The sequence below is a fragment of the Stegostoma tigrinum genome, chromosome 2 (assembly GCF_030684315.1).
Source record: "Stegostoma tigrinum isolate sSteTig4 chromosome 2, sSteTig4.hap1, whole genome shotgun sequence".
Classification (NCBI taxonomy): domain Eukaryota; kingdom Metazoa; phylum Chordata; class Chondrichthyes; order Orectolobiformes; family Stegostomatidae; genus Stegostoma; species Stegostoma tigrinum.
In genome coordinates this window covers 27,402,948-27,420,197 of record NC_081355.1, presented here as the reverse complement: position 1 = coordinate 27,420,197, position 17,250 = coordinate 27,402,948, and the positions used below count along the sequence as shown (strand labels likewise).

The 17,250-nt window shown below is 41.7% G+C and overlaps 1 protein-coding gene across 2 annotated transcripts in view; it reads right to left on the bottom strand.

Moving 5' to 3' along the window:
- rp9 (RP9 pre-mRNA splicing factor) overlaps window positions 1–17,250 on the bottom strand; it is a 33,930-nt gene that overhangs the window by 15,314 nt on the left and 1,366 nt on the right. For both annotated transcript variants that reach the window (XM_048562625.2, XM_048562615.2), the window contains exons 2-4: window positions 12,238–12,268; window positions 9,226–9,355; window positions 3,033–3,124 (exon numbers count right to left, since the gene is read on the bottom strand). In XM_048562625.2, the coding sequence (XP_048418582.1) occupies window positions 3,033–3,124; window positions 9,226–9,355; window positions 12,238–12,268 (253 nt within the window). The remainder of the gene's footprint in view (window positions 1–3,032; window positions 3,125–9,225; window positions 9,356–12,237; window positions 12,269–17,250) is intronic.

Sequence of the window (17,250 nt, the reverse complement as noted above, 5' to 3'; positions counted from 1 at the left end):
TCCCCACCTATCTTCTCCTCTATCCATCTTCGGTCCACCTCCCCCTCTCTCCCTACTTATTTCAAGACCCTCTCCCCATCCCCCTCTCTCTGATGAAAGGTCTAGGCCCGAAACATCAGCTTTTGTGCTCCCGAGATCTTGTTTGGCCTGCTGTGTTCATTCAGCTTCACACTTTGTTACATTGCTGTTGTTGTTGGTTAGACCAGTTTAGATGGCGGCGAAAATATTTCAAATCTGTTTCCTGATTAAAACTTGCCTCTCATTTGCTCAACTTCATACTTTGAGGATGGCCGTACATGAAAAACAACACCATTAACTGAGGGTGGGCTGCAACTTTAAATACAGGCATTTATCCTATAACGCGGCAGTTGCATTCTTGCGTGACATTGTGCTATAGAAAATTAACACAGAAAATCACATTATAGGGAAACTGCTGTATCAGTACAGCAGAAAGTTCACGTTATTCAAATGGCGTCCACTATTCAATCATGTTACAGCCTATTCGTGTTAACGAAACACGCGAGAGCAGAAATATCTGTATGATAAAATGTCTGCACATCTCATTGCCATTCTGCCTCTGAAATTTTATAGTATTAATGATTCAGTTTCGATATCTTTGTGTAACTTCGCAACTTCAAAAAGGCATGGGTATGGAAGATCCAGGTGCTTGCTGAAAGGAACCTTCAGCGTCAGGCACATCACCCAAGACATTCCTCTATCACCCTTTGGCTAGGTCCTGATTCCCTTCTCTCTAACCAGGCCTACTCCCACCCAAGATCCTCAATCTTTTCCCTAATCATCAAGGCATTACTGCTCCAATATTCCATCATGTCCTAACCAGGCTCTGGACCCAGCCCCATCACCAGCACTTTGAGCCTGCCCGCATGAGGCTCCCATTTCACCTCTTATGTCCTTGAACCGACTCCTTCACCATGGTCTTCTTTCAAAAGACCATAAGGCACAGGAGCAGAAATTAGACCATTCGGCCCATTGCATGGTAGAACTGACTCAATCATGGCTGATAAGTTTCTCAACCCCATTCTCTTACCTTCTCTCCATAACTTCCGATCCTCTCAACAATCAAGAATCTATCTCTGTCTTAAATATATTCAATTATCTGGCCTCCACAGCCTTCTGTATCAATGAATTCAATAGATTCACTATTCATTGGATGAAGAAATTTCTCATCTCTGTTCTAAAAGGTCTTCCCTTTACTCTAAGACAGTGCCCTCAGGTCCAAGTCTCTCCTGCTAATGGAAACATCTTCCCAATGTCCACTCTTTCCAGGCCTTTCAGTATTCTCTAAATTTCAGTTAGATCTCCCCTCTGCCTTCTAAACTCCACTGTAAAGGCGCATAGTCCTCAAACTTTCCTCATAAGTTAAACCTTTCAATCCTGGGATCATTCTTGTGAACCTGCTTCAGGGCTAGTAAAACATTCTTGACATGTGGGACCCAAACTGCTCACAATATTCTAAATGTGGTCTGACCAGCACATTATAAAGCCTCAGAAGTATATCCCTGCTTTTATATCCTAGTCCTTCTGTATTAAATGCCAACATTTATTTGCCTTCCTAGCTTCTGACTCAACTTGCAAGTTAACCTTAAAAGAATCCTGGACAAGGACTCCCAAATCTCTTTGCAATTCAGATTTCTGCATTTTCTCCCCATTTAAAAAAAAAGTACATGCCCCTATTCTTCATACCAAAGTGCACGACCTCACACTTTCCCCATACTGTATTCCGTCTGTCACTATTTTGCCCACTGTCCTAACCTGTAAATTATTCTGCAACCTCACTAGCCACCTCAATACTGTCCCTCTACCTATCTTTGTATCATCTGCAAACTTTGCCAGAATGCTCTCAACTCCTTCATCTAGATCATTAATGTATAAACTGAAAAGCTGTGGCCTCAACACTGATCCTTGCAGAACATCACTAGTCACCAGCTGCCAACCTCAGAATGACCCTTTTATCCCCACTCTCTGCTTTCTGCCAGACAGCCAGCCAATCTCCTATCCATGCTAGTACCTTACCTCCAACACTATGGGTTATCATCTTACACAGGAGCCTATTGTGCACTTGACAAAAGACTTCTGGAAATCTAAGTAAATAACATCCATTGGTTCTCCTTTGTCTAACCTGATCATTATTTCCTTAAACAGATTTGTCAGACATGACCTCTCCTTGACGAAACCATGCTGACTTTGCTCTATTTTATCATGCATTTCCAAGTATTAAGAAATCTCATCCTTTGCAAATGGACTCCAAAATCTTACCAGTGACAGAGGTCAGGCTAATTAACATGTAATTTCTCATCTTTTTCCTTACTCTCTTCTTAAGCAGGGGAGGTTAGATTAGCGATTTTTCAGTCCTCTGGGACCCTCCCTGACTCCAGTTATTCCTTAAAGATCACCACCAATGCTTCCACGATCTCTTCAGCTTTCTCCTTCAGAACTGTGGGGTGTAATCCATCTGGTCAAGGTGGTTTATCCACCTTCAGGCCTCTCAGTTTTTCTAGAACCTTCTTTTTGGTATTGGCCACCATACTCACTGCTGGCCCCCAACTCTTGAATTTTTGGGATGTTACTCGTGTCTTCTACTGTGAAAAGTGATGCAAAGTACCTGTTCAATTCCTTCGCCACTTCTTTGTTCCCCATTACTACTTCTCCAGTGCTGTTTTCCAGGAGCCCAATGTTCACTTTTGCTCTCTATATATCTAAAAAAAACTCATCCGTGTAGGTTCCAACCTCTCAGAATCTCCCTCTCCACTTAAGAGTCTGAGGTCCCCAAACTGCCCTGTACGATTTCTGCATCTCACTCTCCAACCCTGCCAATCAATCTAATATTGCAAGTTAAAACTTTCTATATAGTTGTCACCGATGCCTCCCCACACAAATGAAAGCCCAGCATATCAGTGTTACTAAAACAAGTGTTTATAGGAATCCCAAACTGAGGCTTTCCCTCAACTTTCTGATTAGCCCATAATTTAACCAATTTTGAGAAGCAAAGAATGAAATTTTTTCTGACTTACTACTCTGAACTGTTCCAATTTCTGATTGCCACTGATGAAATAGGGACATTCTCTATCCCCGGTTCTGTGTCCAAAATTTTTGCATCTCCAGCCTGGAAACAACAGTGAGAAATAGTAAAAGTAACAACAGATAGCAATTCTTCAGTGCTAACCTTTGAACATTTCCAAATGCTATCTATGAAAGAAAACAATCTTTGAAGCCAAACTGAACTACTAAAGTTGTAGCAGGTCACTTAGATAAGGTGAAGGTAATCAGGCAGAATCAACACGGTTTGTGAAAGGAAAATCATACTTGACCAATTAGAATTCTCCAAAGAAGTAAAATATGATCTGGCTAAAAAAGGGGATGGAGAGATGTACTGTTCGTGTTTGGATTTACAGAAGGCATTTGATGAGATGCGACATTAAAAGTTAGTACAGAAAACAAAAAAAGGTCATGATGTAAGGATAGCATATTGGCAAGTTGTGTGCTATAGAGATCAGTGCTGGAGTATTAACTGTTCGTAATTTATATAAATTACTATGATGAAGGGAGTGAAGGAATGGGTGCCAAATTTGCTGACAACACAAAGATAGCTATGAAAGTAAAGTGTGAAACAGACTCAAGGAGCCTTCAAAAAATTACAGATAGATTAAGTGAATATCAAAGATGTGACAAATAGGAGTATAATGTGGGAAAATGTCAGCTGGTCCATTTTGGTACGTAGAATTAAAAAAGACCCTATTAACTGAATAATGAGATTTTGCAAAGGTCTGAGATACAGAGGGAACTGAGCATCAAACTGTCTGAATTGCAATAAGTACAGCAAATATTTAGGAAAGCTAACAGAATGTTATTGTTAACTGCAGAGGGGTTTGAACAGAAAAGCAGATCTGTAGCCTGTACAGAACTGTGTACAGTATCGATTACATTCTTCTTTAAATAAGGTAAATATATTGGAGGCTGTTCAGAGAAGGTTTACCAGACTAATTCCTGGAACGAATGGGCCGTCTCATGAAGACAGACTGGACAGGAATTGCTTGTATCCACTAGAGTTTAAAAGAACAAGACTAGCTGAAATGATCCTGAGAGGTCTTGAAGTGAAGAGGGTAGAAGTGGAAGGAAGGTTTCCTCTTGTAAGAGAACTAGAAGTTGACATCCTTGTTTTAAAATCAAGGGCCATCAATTTAAAACAAGGCAAAACTGTTTTTCCTGAGAGTTGAGAGTCTTTGAAACTTCAGAAGATGGTGAAAACAGAATCCTCGAGTACCTTAAGGCAGAGGTAGACAGATTCTTGTCAACAGTGAAAGATTGTCAGGGGTAAGCAGGAATACAAATTTGAGGTTACAATCAGATATTACTGAATGGTGAAGCAGGTTCGAGGGGGTTAACAGCCTATTCCAGTTCCTAATTCCTACATTCATTTTGTTGAAACTTCAGAGACAGATTTTCAAGTAATCATGCCTGCCAACATTAGGTTTTACTGCAGACACAAACCGCACAGCTCTTATCCCGTCAATTTCAATACAAAATATATACTCCAAAATCTGTTCCAAACAAGAACATCCTATATTTTGCAAGGTATTGCTAACTTTGAGGAATTTTACTTTAGCCATGTATATTTCAACAATTTCAACAGTATCCAGAGCAACTGGATTGCAAATAGTGGGCTGCATATGAATGGGAAATTTTACTGCAAACAGAGTGGAGGGACTGAATGTGTCTGAAATTCAGATTAGTCCAGCCTGACAGGCACCAGCTTTTCAACTGAGCAGCCAGTTTTTAACGACAAAAAAAACTTGTTCAAGGGATGTGTGTGTATCAGCAACGCCAACAGTTATTGCTTACACCTTGAGAAGGTGATAGTGAGCCACATTCTTGAACCGCTGCAGTCCATGTGATGCACGTATATCACAGTGCTGTTAAGGAGGGACTTATCCTACAACAAAAAACTGACTAAATAGTTCCAAATCAGGAAAGGTGTGACTTGAAAGGAAACATACAGCTGCTTCCATTCCCGTACATCTACTGCCAATGTCCTAGAGAGAAGTCATAGGCCTAGATGGTCCTGTCAAAGGGGCACAGAACACACTGCTGCCATTGTGTGCATGCGGAGGGAGTGAATGATTAAGCTGGTGGATGGGTTTGGGGAATCATAAGGGCTGCTGTTTCATGGATAGTGCACAAGTTCTTGAAGGTGGTTGAAGCAGCACTTGTTCAAGCAAGTGGAGAGAATTCAATGAAACCACCAGCCTGTCTTTCAAGTTTTGGAAAGCAAGTTACACGTTGCACAATTTCCAAGCTCTGACTTGCTCTTGTTGATACGCTATTTGCATTGCTGATCCAGCTCAGCTTTTATTCTAAGGTAAGCTTAATGGATGTTGATGGGTGGGTGGGAGAAAGAGAGACAGCAGATGCCCTGATGGTAAAGTCATTAAATGTCAAGGGCAGATAGTTAGATTTTCTCTTGTTGGAGACAATCATTGCCTGGCAATCGTGTAGCATGAATATTATTTGCCACTTATCAAACCAAGCTGGATGTCCAAATCTTGCTGAATACCCCCCCAAAAACACACCCACACATACTCTTCCCATTGACTCCTTGATATCACAATTGACCAAATGTTGCCTCAATGTCAAGGGCAGTCACTCGCATCTCACCATTGGAGTTCAGCTATTTGGACCCTGATAGTAATGAAGTCAAGAACTAGAGTTTCTCTGAAGGAATCCAACCAAAGGTCAGTGAGCAAGGTGAGTAACTGGTTTTGATTTGTCTTGCTATTTGTAGACAGGACACACCTGGAAAATTTTTGTTAGGTAGATCTTAGTATTATAGCTGCACTGGAACAAATTATCCAGGGACATGGCTAATTCTGAAGCACTTCTTTAGTCTTGGGTCGATAGCCCTTGTAATACCACAATATCTTCAGCAATTTCTTGATGCCACAGTGAACTGATTTGACTAAACACAGGTATCTGTGATGCTGAGTGTCTTAGGAGGGACCACGCTGGATACTCAATACTTCTGGCTGAAGGTGGTTGCAAAAGCTCCAACTTTGCATCTTCCACTGATGAGCCAGTCTCACTCATCATTGAAAATGGGGATATTTGTAGAACATCCTCCACCTGTTAACTGTTTAACTATGTATGGCCATTCACCACTGTATGCAGAGGGAAGCAGAGTTTAGATTTAATGCATTTGATATGGAATCAGTTAACTCTTGTTTATCACATGCTGCTTCTGAAAGTAATCCTGCATAATAGCTTCATTATTCCACTATCTCATGTTTAGTTATGTCTGGTGCTGTTCCTGGCATTCCTTCCTATGTTCTTTACTGAACAAGGCTTTTTCCCTTAGCTTGATGACATTAGTAGCATAGGGGATATGCCAGGGTATGGTGTTACAGATCAAATACAATTACACCTACATTGGGAGTGGAGGTCACAACCAGATCAACCTTGATTTTGTCAAATGGCAGGCCAGGCTCAAAAGGGCATTAACGCTGCTGATGATGACATACAATGCCACAAGGGGGCTCAGTTTTTATCTGTTTGAAATCAATTTCATTTTGCAGAGTGGTCGGACCACACATCACAGTGGAGGGTATCTTCAATATGAAGATGAAATTTTATCACAAAACTAGTTATTTGGTTTATTTAGCAACTGAAAAAGTAGAGACAGAATTAACTGAGACACAGAGGTGGTGGATAAGAGGCATCTGTAAGTTTTCATACCATGAATAAACATACTATCAGGTAAAAGAGTAGTGTCTTGTTTTGTATTTCACCACCGGGTTTGGACACTACTATAAGTAGAATCATACAGCATAGAAACAGGCCCTTTGGCCCACCACTCCTATGCCAACAAAACACCAAACTACACTAAGCCCAGTTACTTGCACTTGGCCCAAAGCCTACTATGTCCTAGAATTTGCATGCTTGACCAGATACTCATTGAATGTTGCAAGAATACACGCCTCCACCATCCTTTCAGGCAGTGTGTTCCATATTTATGCAAAACAGTGAAAAAAGTTTTTCCTCAAATCCCCTCTTACTCTTCACCTTAAACCTGAGCCATGTGGTCTTTGATAGAAGTCTACTAGGGGGAAAAGATTCTCACTATCTACCCCTTCTACACTACTCATTTTTAAAAAATACTCCCTTTGTAGAACCCCATCACGCTTATGTGTTCCAAGGAAAACAAACCCAGCTTTATCAATTTCTCATTGTAACAGACTCTGCATCCAAAGCAACATCCTGGTGAATCTCCCGTAAACCTTCTCAGTGCACCACATCCTTCCAATAGTGTGGTGACAAAACTGCACATTGCATTCAATCTGTGGCCTTACCAGTTTTCCATGCTCCTTGGATACGTAGGGCAAGCATCCTGTATGCCTTCTTCAGGGATCCAAGGGCTTGTACACCATGGTCCCTTTGTTCTACAGTACTCTCTAAAGACTTACTATTCATTGTGTAGATATTTCCCTTATTAACCCTCCCAAAATGCAATACTTCATACTTATCAGGTTTAAATTTCATCTGCCACTGCTCTGCCCAATTTACCAGCTGATTAATTATCAGACTGCAGCCTGAGACCATTCTCCTCACAATCAACACCACCACTTTTCACACCATTTGCAAACTTACTAACACTACCTCTGCATTCACATCCAAGTCATTAATGTACATAACAAATAAGAATCCCAGTACCACTGATCACAGGCTTTCAATCATAAAAATAACCTTACCACTATCACTCTTTGCCTCTTATTCACAAACCAATTTTGGATCCAGTTTACCAACTTGCCATGAATCCCATGAGCCCTTAGTTCTGGACCAGCCTTATATGTGGGAACTTGTCAAAGGGCTGACTGAAGTCTATAGAAACTACAACTGCTCTAAGTAAATTAGTCAGGCAGGATCTTCTGGTTCAAATCTCTGCTGGCTAACTCTGAGCAATTCCTGCCTTTCCAGGTGTTGATTAATCCTATCCCTCAGAATTTTCCTTATTGTTGATGTCAGACTTATGGGTCTGTAATTACCTGGCATCCGATCTGTCCTTCTTGAAGAAAGGAACAACAAGTGGATGACAGATGAGTGGGTTACTTCAGGACAAAGTACAGCAATGTCTTCCACACAGTAAGCAGTAAGGAATATGCACTTATGATGGCAATGTCAGATGACTGACTACAAAATGGTCTCATCCACTTCCTGAACAGAAGCAACAATAGCCAACTACTTCTGCATCACTGGGTTAAAACAGGCTAGAATTGCGCAAGATGACAAGAACAAGGAAGAAATGAGTAAGGCCAACCAATCTGGTGATGAGGATCTTTCAACACTTCTGCAGGAGATTGGAATCGAAATTCTAGCAGAGGTAATCACCAAAACGTTTGCCAAAGTGGACACTACAGTACATTGCACAATGGATCTGACAGATGACCCTGAACCGTCCAACAAATGCCAATTTATTTAGCTGAAGCCACAAGTGCCACGGAGACATTCCCGGATTTCACACCGCAGCACAAAAACAGTCAAAAGCCAAATGCTGCAGATGCTGGAAAACTGGAATGAAACAGCAGATGCTGGAGAAACTCAACACCTCTGGCAAAGTCTGTGGAAAAAGGAAGATTTAATGGTTTGAATCTGAAGACAAAAACATGTCTGATGTATTGATGACATGGTGAACTATGTTGCACTCATGCAAAGACAGCACACAAAGCAGAACAACTGATGACATTAGTAGAACGGGGGTATGCCAGGGTATGGTGTTACAGATTGAATACAATTACACTGAAATTGGGAGTGGAGGTCACAATCAGATCAACCTTGACTTTGTCAAACGGCAGACCAGGCTCAAAAGGGCATTAACACTGCTGCTGACGATCTACAAATAAACAAATTTGGGAGCTAGTTCTAGAAAAGTTGTTATCATTTAAACAAATTTGGGAGCAGGAAAAACAGAGAGAAAAGCCATTTTCCCATATTCACTGCTTCATCATTTTCATTTGATTTTTTTGACACATGCATGTATAAGCAAATCAGGTATATAGGGGCTTCTGCTGCTGTGTTTAATCACCACTTAACATGATTTTGTGGGTGAACCCCTCCAATTTGATTTACCACAATTTTACTGTATTTAAATATGGACATATTTACTCCCTTTAATTCAGTTCCCAAATGAACATGTAGCATTAACGAGATTCTGCTTACATTGCATGACTTTCACTTCTTTTCCCAATGGCATCCAAAGTCCTTTGGTAGGAGCATGTGCCAGGAAATCTCTTGCTTCTTCATTGCCTGGCAGATCTGGAATACAGTCTTCAGGCTTGTCATCATTTTCCTGAGTACACAATTCATTTTACAGGTAATGTAAATATTGCAAATATTGTGTAATATTTTACATTATGCAGAATGATTTAGACCCAAAACCGTAGAGAATTAATTTTGTTTCCTGCAAATTAAACTGAAATGAAAACCAGATAATGACTGTAATAATAAGAAATGGGGCAGCACAGTGGTTCAGTTGTTAGCACTGCAGCGTCAGAGTGCCAGCAACCTGGGTTCAGTTCCACTGCCGGGCGACGGTCTGTGTGGAGTTTGCACATTCTCCACGTGTCTGCATGGGTTTCCTCCGGGTACTCCAATATCCCCCTACAATCCAAAGATGTGCAGGCTAAGTGGACTGGCCATGCTAACTTGCCTGTAGTGTTCAGGGATGTGTAGATTAGGGGGATGGGTCTGGGTAGGATGCTCCGAGGATTGGTGTGGACTTGTTGGGCTGAACAGTCTGCTTCCAGACTGTAGGGATTTTATTCTATTCCATAATCACACATTTCAAAATTGCATTTTAGTAGTTTCATTGTTAACAGAGAAAAACATACATTTTTTAAAATAAAAAACATTCTAACATCTGTATCTCATTCCTACAAATGATCAAAAATGTATGACAAAACAACTTATTTTTCATTATTTATTCTCATTCTCAACATTTTCCCTTAAATTTCTATGCTTGCTTCCCTTTATTAAAGGCTTTATTCATGCTGCATTATAGTTCTATAGTTACCATAATGTGTCCTGCTTTTCTTAGTGGTTACTTTAAGACAAGAACGTGGATAGTCATTAGCCATAAGCTTTTTTTTACCACAGTGGCTTGTCATAGCTAAACCCTCACTTGACACCCACAGATTGCTGAACTCGTCACAAGTTACAGCAGCAGAAACTGTTTATTTCCCAATGCACAAAGCCCACAGAAAACCAAAGTTAATTCTAAAATTCCTACTGCTAAGTCAGAACCTCAATTACTTAAATCACATGCTAAAACGTTGTCTAGATTCAATTTTACAAGTCATTTCTCTAACTGAAAAGAGAAAGGCATTATCTTGAATTCCTAAGTAGAATTAATTGTTATGAAGACATACCTGTACATTTTATTGAACCTCATCATGCTAGAATCGTTGAATTAAGATACTGTAGGCAGCCATTTGGCCTGCTTTGTCCATGCTCGTCCTATGCAAGAGAACTTGAACTATTTCTCCTGCTCTTTCCTCTAGCTCTACATTTATCTTCTTTCAGTTTGGTTAGCCAATTCCCATTTGAAAGTCAAGTGTTTTATAGTGTTGAAATAAACACATACAAGACATAGCCTAACGTTTTATCATGTTTATGTTAGAGTGATTTGGAGCATTATATTACAATGGCAGAATTATTGCTTGTTCAAAGCTCAAACTTTTGACTGGCACCAGTTTAACTTTTTAAAAATCCATTGTAGGTATTAAAACTACAAGACTAAGCTTTGAGCCCAGATCGCTGGTTACACTATGCTGGAAGGAAATTTTTCATGCAGATCACCTTTCTACTGAAAAAGTATGAGCATGTTTAGCTCTCCAACTTCATGACATTACTGGGGAACCTTGTGACATGAAATATGCATTTATAACCAGACATTTCAGAGTATTAATTTCAGAGGAAATAGGCAAGAAAACCAATTTGTTACATTTAGGATTACATGTCAATTCATAAGAATTCACCTCTATTTTAGACCAGGTGAAAGGTCAGACTATGACTTGTTCAGTAAACTAGAAGACACATGACTTTGTCACAGATATAGGCCAGTTACTTTAATAGCATACAAATAATACATATATTGGATACAGAATTCTACTTCAACTGTTCAGAGTTGTGAAATTAGATCATTTGTTTTCATAACTTGCTAAAATCTGCCATAACATATTTCAGAAAATTTTATGTTTAAAGCAATATCAATGCTTAAATAGAATTCATGTAACACTGTAAATATGTAAAAATATGTACCCAACCACATCTCATCATTTTTTCTGCCTCCTTCTACTCTTATTTGACTAAACACTAGGAGAACTACATAAATCAAAGACAGAAAGCAATAAGGATGGAACCAAGATTATCAAGTTGCAGAGGAAGGTTCTGTACCAAAATGATTATGCACCCCGGGAAGATTTGATTTTATAATAAAGGAAACAGGTCACCATGAAGACTATAGTTAAAGTATAAAAATGGGGATAGGACCCTCAGTTAAATTCCTTTTGTATTATTAATTCAGGATCCAACTCCACCTTTCATTGTCAAAAGCCTTAGGAGGTGACATTGCTTGGGGTTATCAGTCCATAAATGTGCATTTTTTTTCTAAACCTTTATTTTGGTGTGTTAGGATTGCAGGGGATAAAGATATACATTAATATAGTTGCAAGTAACTTAGTGATGTATTTGTAAGACTAACATTATATTACAATGGTGGACTTCTTGTTTATTTGTAACACAAACTTTTGACCGGCACCAGTTTAATTTCTTAAAAATTCATTGTAGGTATGAAAACTACAAATTAACACAATAGTAACATTTCATATGACTTAGAACAAATGTGTAGTGCATTAAATTGATGTGCTACATACTATAGGAATTTCAATACTGGCTCTTGGACATAATTCTTTACCAAGTAAGATTGTAATCTCAGAACATTAGGACACTAGTATTAATACACAAACAAAAATTAAGAGCAAGAGTCCCCTCACTCTCATTAGTCGCCAAGTGTTATGCAACAGTAGGAAATGAGGCAAGGATCTATCAACCTATCAATCTATTTGCTTTGGGATTGTGATTTTTGCAGAATAACCAACAACCAAAACCAGTTTTTTTAAAAAAACGTATTTGTCAATATTATTAAGTGCATCAATTCAATTTATGACTAACCTTAATCATTCCTGGTGGTGGCTTCTCGTAGCTATTTAAAAAACAATTGCAATAATTTAAAGACTTCACAAACAAGAAACATCCAGACTAGTTACTCTGTATGAGGTGACTATCTTTTTACAAATAAGGGAACATGTTACAAGTATGGTTTACATTTCTTACTAAAGTCACGTAGTTATATAAATTAGGTGTTAAAGTAGAAAGTACATGAAACCAAGAGTGATGATCTCCTCCCTGTTGTTGTTCCTTGGACTCAAACTTCAGCGTGCAGTCTCACAGCCCATTCTCCCAAAGCATTCACCCTGGCTACCTCCAACCTTGCTTGCTGCTGCCATTTGCCTCACTGCTTCAATCTCAGGCTGCATCTCTTGATAGTCTAACTATCAGCAGAAAGCATGGGAGAGAATCAACCTTTTCACCTATCCGTTCTGCTGGAAGAGACCCACTTTTTTCTAATTGGTTGCCCTTTGAATCAATTTTCTAGGAAATTTCAGGAAAAAAATTGACTGCCACTCCAACATTGTTTTTCAAGCATTATCAAATGCACAATAAGCAGGATTAATTTTGTCTGAAGTATTCCTGCTTCATAACATCTAATTACTGTGAATCATATAATCACTGGCTTAAAGGGGCTTACTGATGAGTGTCTTTCATTTCTAAAGAAAAAAATTACTATTAATAATTATAGAAAATCCCAAAATGCTTTATAGCTAATTCAGTACAGTTATTGTTATATATCAAATAGTCTTCAATCTACACATAGTAAGGTCCCTCATACGGCATTATAATATCAAATAATCTGTTTTGATGATTTTTTTTCAAAAATTAAGGGCTGATGATATCTTCAGCAAGGTGAGATTGCAGAATTAAGTTGATTTGTACAAACTTAATTTTCTTCATTATGAGACATACCTTTCTTTCTAACTTCTGTATCTATTAAGTATAGACAATCGGGTGACCTCAAAATATTAGGCTCTGGCATATGAACAGGCACTTATTCTAGATTGGAAAAGTAACCTGGTGAATCAGGTTACTAGGAAACAAATTAGCATTGGATAATTATTAATGATTTGGAAAATGGCACATTCAAATTATTAACTGAAACAAATATAGAACACTACCCCGGTGTACCAGTGACATGAAACAAATTTTTCAACTCCACAGCCCTTAATCCCAGCTGCATTTTCATAAACATGAAATATTTCACATGAACATTTAAATCTAATTTTTACTCCCTTTTTTGTGTGTTTTGATATTTCATGGAAAATTGTGCAAGATTGAAAGACATAATTCTTGCCTACCCTAGCTGTACAAGACAGAGTCCCAGCAGCTTCAATGGAAAAATAAAAGCAAAGTACTACAGATGCCAGAGATCTGAAATAGAACTGGAAAGAAGTCATGAGATAATGGGAACTGCAGATGCTGGAGAATTCCAAGATAATGTGAGGCTGGATGAACACAGCAGGCCAAGCAGCATCTCAGGAGCATAAAAGCTGACGTTTCCGGCCTAAACCCTTCATCAGAGAGGGGGATGGGGAGAGGGAACTGGAATAAATAGGGAGAGAGGGGGAGGCGGACCGAAGATGGAGAGTAAAGAAGATAGGTGGAGAGAGTATAGGTGGGGAGGTACGGAGGGGATAGGTCAGTCCAGGGAAGACGGACAGGTCAAGGAGGTGGGATGAGGTTAGTAGGTAGATGGGGGTGCGGCTTGGGGTGGGAGGAAGGGATGGGTGAGAGGAAGAACCGGTTAGGGAGGCAGAGACAGGTTGGACTGGTTTTGGGATGCAGTGGGTGGGGGGGGGGGAAGAGCTGGGCTGGTTGTGTGGTGCAGTGGGGGGAGGGGACAAACTGGGCTGGTTTAGGGATGCAGTTGGGGAAGGGGAGATTTTGAAACTGGTGAAGTCCACATTGATACCATTAGGCTGCAGGGTTCCCAGGCGGAATATGAGTTGCTGTTCCAGCAACCTTCGGGTGGCATCATTGTGGCACTGCAGGAGGCCCATGATGGACATGTCATCTAAAGAATGGGAGGGGGAATGGAAATGGTTTGCGACTGGGAGGTGCAGTTGTTTGTTGCGAACTGAGCGGAGGTGTTTTGCAAAGCGGTCTCCAAGTCTCTGCTTGGTTTCCCCAATGTAGAGGACGCCACACCGGGTACAATGGATGCAGTATACCACATTGGCAGATGTGCAGGTGAACCTCTGCTTAATGTGGAATGTCATCTTGGGGCCTGGGATGGGGGTGAGGGAGGACGTGTGGGGGCAAGTGTAGCATATCCTGCGGTTGCAGGGGAAGGTGCCGGGTGTGGTGAGGTTGGAGGGCAGTGTGGAGCGAACAAGGGAGTCACTGAGAGAGTGGTCTCTCCGGAAAGCAGACAGGGGTGGGGATGGAAAAATGTCTTGGGTGGTGGGGTCGGATTGTAAATGGCGGAAGTGTCGGAGGATGATGCGTTGTATCCGGAGGTTGGTAGGGTGGTGTGTGAGAACGAGGGGGATTCTCTTAGGGCGGTTGTGGCGGGGGCGGGGTGTGAGGGATGTGTTGCGGGAAATGCGGGAGACGCGGTCAAGGGCGTTCTCGATCACTGTGGGGGGGAAGTTACGGTCCTTGAAGAACTTGGACATCTGGGATGTGCGGGAGTGGAATGTCTTATCGTGGGAGCAGATGCGGCGGAGGTGGAGGAATTGGGAATAGGGGATGGAATTTTTGCAGGAGGGTGGGTGGGAGGAGGTGTATTCTAGGTAGCTGTGGGAGTCGGTGGGCTTGAAATGGACATCAGTTACAAGCTGGTTGCCTGAGATGGAGACTGAGAGGTCCAGGAAGGTGAGAGATGTGCTGGAGATGGCCCAGGTGAACTGAAGGTTGGGGTGGAAGGTGTTGGTGAAGTGGATGAACTGTTCGAGCTCCTTTGGGGAGCAAGAGGCGGCGCCGATAGAGTCATCAATGTACCGGAGGAAGAGGTGGGGTTTGGGGCCTGTGTAGATGCGGAAGAGGGACTGTTCCACGTAACCTACAAAGAGAAGTCATATTGGCTTCAAAGTGTTAACTCTTTCTCTCCGTAGATGCCGCGAAATCTGCTGTGTTTTGCCAGCATCATGTTTATTTGGAAAAAAAAATTGATTCAATGATCCCGATACTCTAAGGAGGGGTCAATCTCAGTCAGGTTGTTGCATCACTTATACTGTTCTTACTGTACTGCAAACTAGCTACTCAGCCAAGTGAACTAATCAACACCCGGCACTGCTGAGATTTTACAGTGGTTCAGTGGTTAGCACTGCTGCCTCGCAGCACCAGTGGCCCGACTTTCATTCTACTCTTGGCCAACTGTCTATGTGGAGTTTGCACATTCTCCCAACGTCCGCGTGGGTTTTCTTCAGTGCTCCGGTTTCCTCCCACTGTCCAAAGATGAGCAGGCCAGGTGGATTGGCTATGCTAAATTGCCCGTAGTATTCAAGGATGTGTGGATTAGGTGGGTTATACGGGGATGAAAACGGGTCTGGGTGGGATGCTGAGCGAGTTGGTGAGGACTTGTTGGGCCAGAAGGGGTCTAAGTCTAAGACTCACCTTCTCATTCTCTCTCCTCATCCGAGGCATGGTAACCCTCAGGTTAAAATGCCACCAGTGCTGTCTCTGTAATGAGATATTAACCCTTTTAGTCTGTAAAGGCTATGGTGATTTTACTGTATTAAGCTTTACGCTTCTAGCCAGGAATTAACCAGATACATCCTTTATCATAGTCAGCCAACCTATTTGGAGATTTAAAACAACAAAAGGTGAGGGGGGTGCTTTGGTGTCGATTCATGAGGGTTGGGGGTGGAGATGCTGTTGGGTAAAGCAGTGGCTAGGTAGTGGACGAAGAGAGTTTGGGCAGCTGTGATAAATCAAGGCACTTGTTCAATATTTACATGGGAGCTAGCATAGGCTTTTAACAATCCAGCTCCCCCAAGGTCACAATTAACCCAACAGACACAGAATGCTCCAAAATTTTCAGAGCGAGAGAATTGCCCATTTTGCAGATTGTCTGAATACTTTCAGTTCCAGGGCCCCTCAACAGAAACCACCTATGTTTTGTTTCACGATTCCAGAATTTGCAAATTTTGATGCTACACAGATCACACAGGGGGAAGTCTCCGCTCACAAGCCTGCGAAGGGAATCTGGGCAGCTGTCAGCACCGAGGGAGAGAGAATCAGGGTCACAAAAGCAGAAACTTAGCAAGCCTGGCAGCATCTGTGGCAAAAAAGCAAAGTCAATGTTTTGACTTCTGGGCCAGACACACGGTGAGACAAATACGCGTCTCTCTCTCTCCAGCTCTAGAGGAGACAGCAGCATTTAGCCCTGCGTGTCTTCACCATCCCCCCAGACTTCCCCCTTACTGAGGACGAATGGTCAGTCCTCAGGGACTCACCTTTGTCCTCCTCCACCCAAACATCGACGAATACAACTCACATTTGGACATTGAACAGTTTTTCTGCCACCTCAACCTCCACGTTTACTTCTTTAATTGTGAGCCTAACCCTCCCTCTATTGATCACTTCTCCTGGACCCACCACTCCCTCGACTTCGTCATATCAAACTGCCATCGAGGCGTCAATCACCTCACCCTCGCCATCCCTCGCATCCACTCCAACCTCTCCCCAACAGAATGGGCAGCCTTCCGCTGCAATCCTAACCTCACCATAAAACCCTCACGAACAAGGGAGGCGCAGTTGTAGTATGGCACACTGACCTCTACTTTGCTGAGGCCAGACGCCAACTCCCTGACACCTCCTCCTACCACCCCCTTGATCATGATCCCACCCCCAACCACCAAACCGTCATCTCCCAGACCATCCACAACCTCATCACTTCAGGTGACCTCCCACCCACAGCCTCTAACCTCAATGTTCCCCAAACCCGCACTGCCCGTTTCTATCTCCTTCCCAAAATCCACAAACTTGACTGCCCTTGTCGACCCATTGTCTCTGCCTGCTCCTGCCCCACCGAACACATCTCCACTTATCTCAAGATAGCAGGAA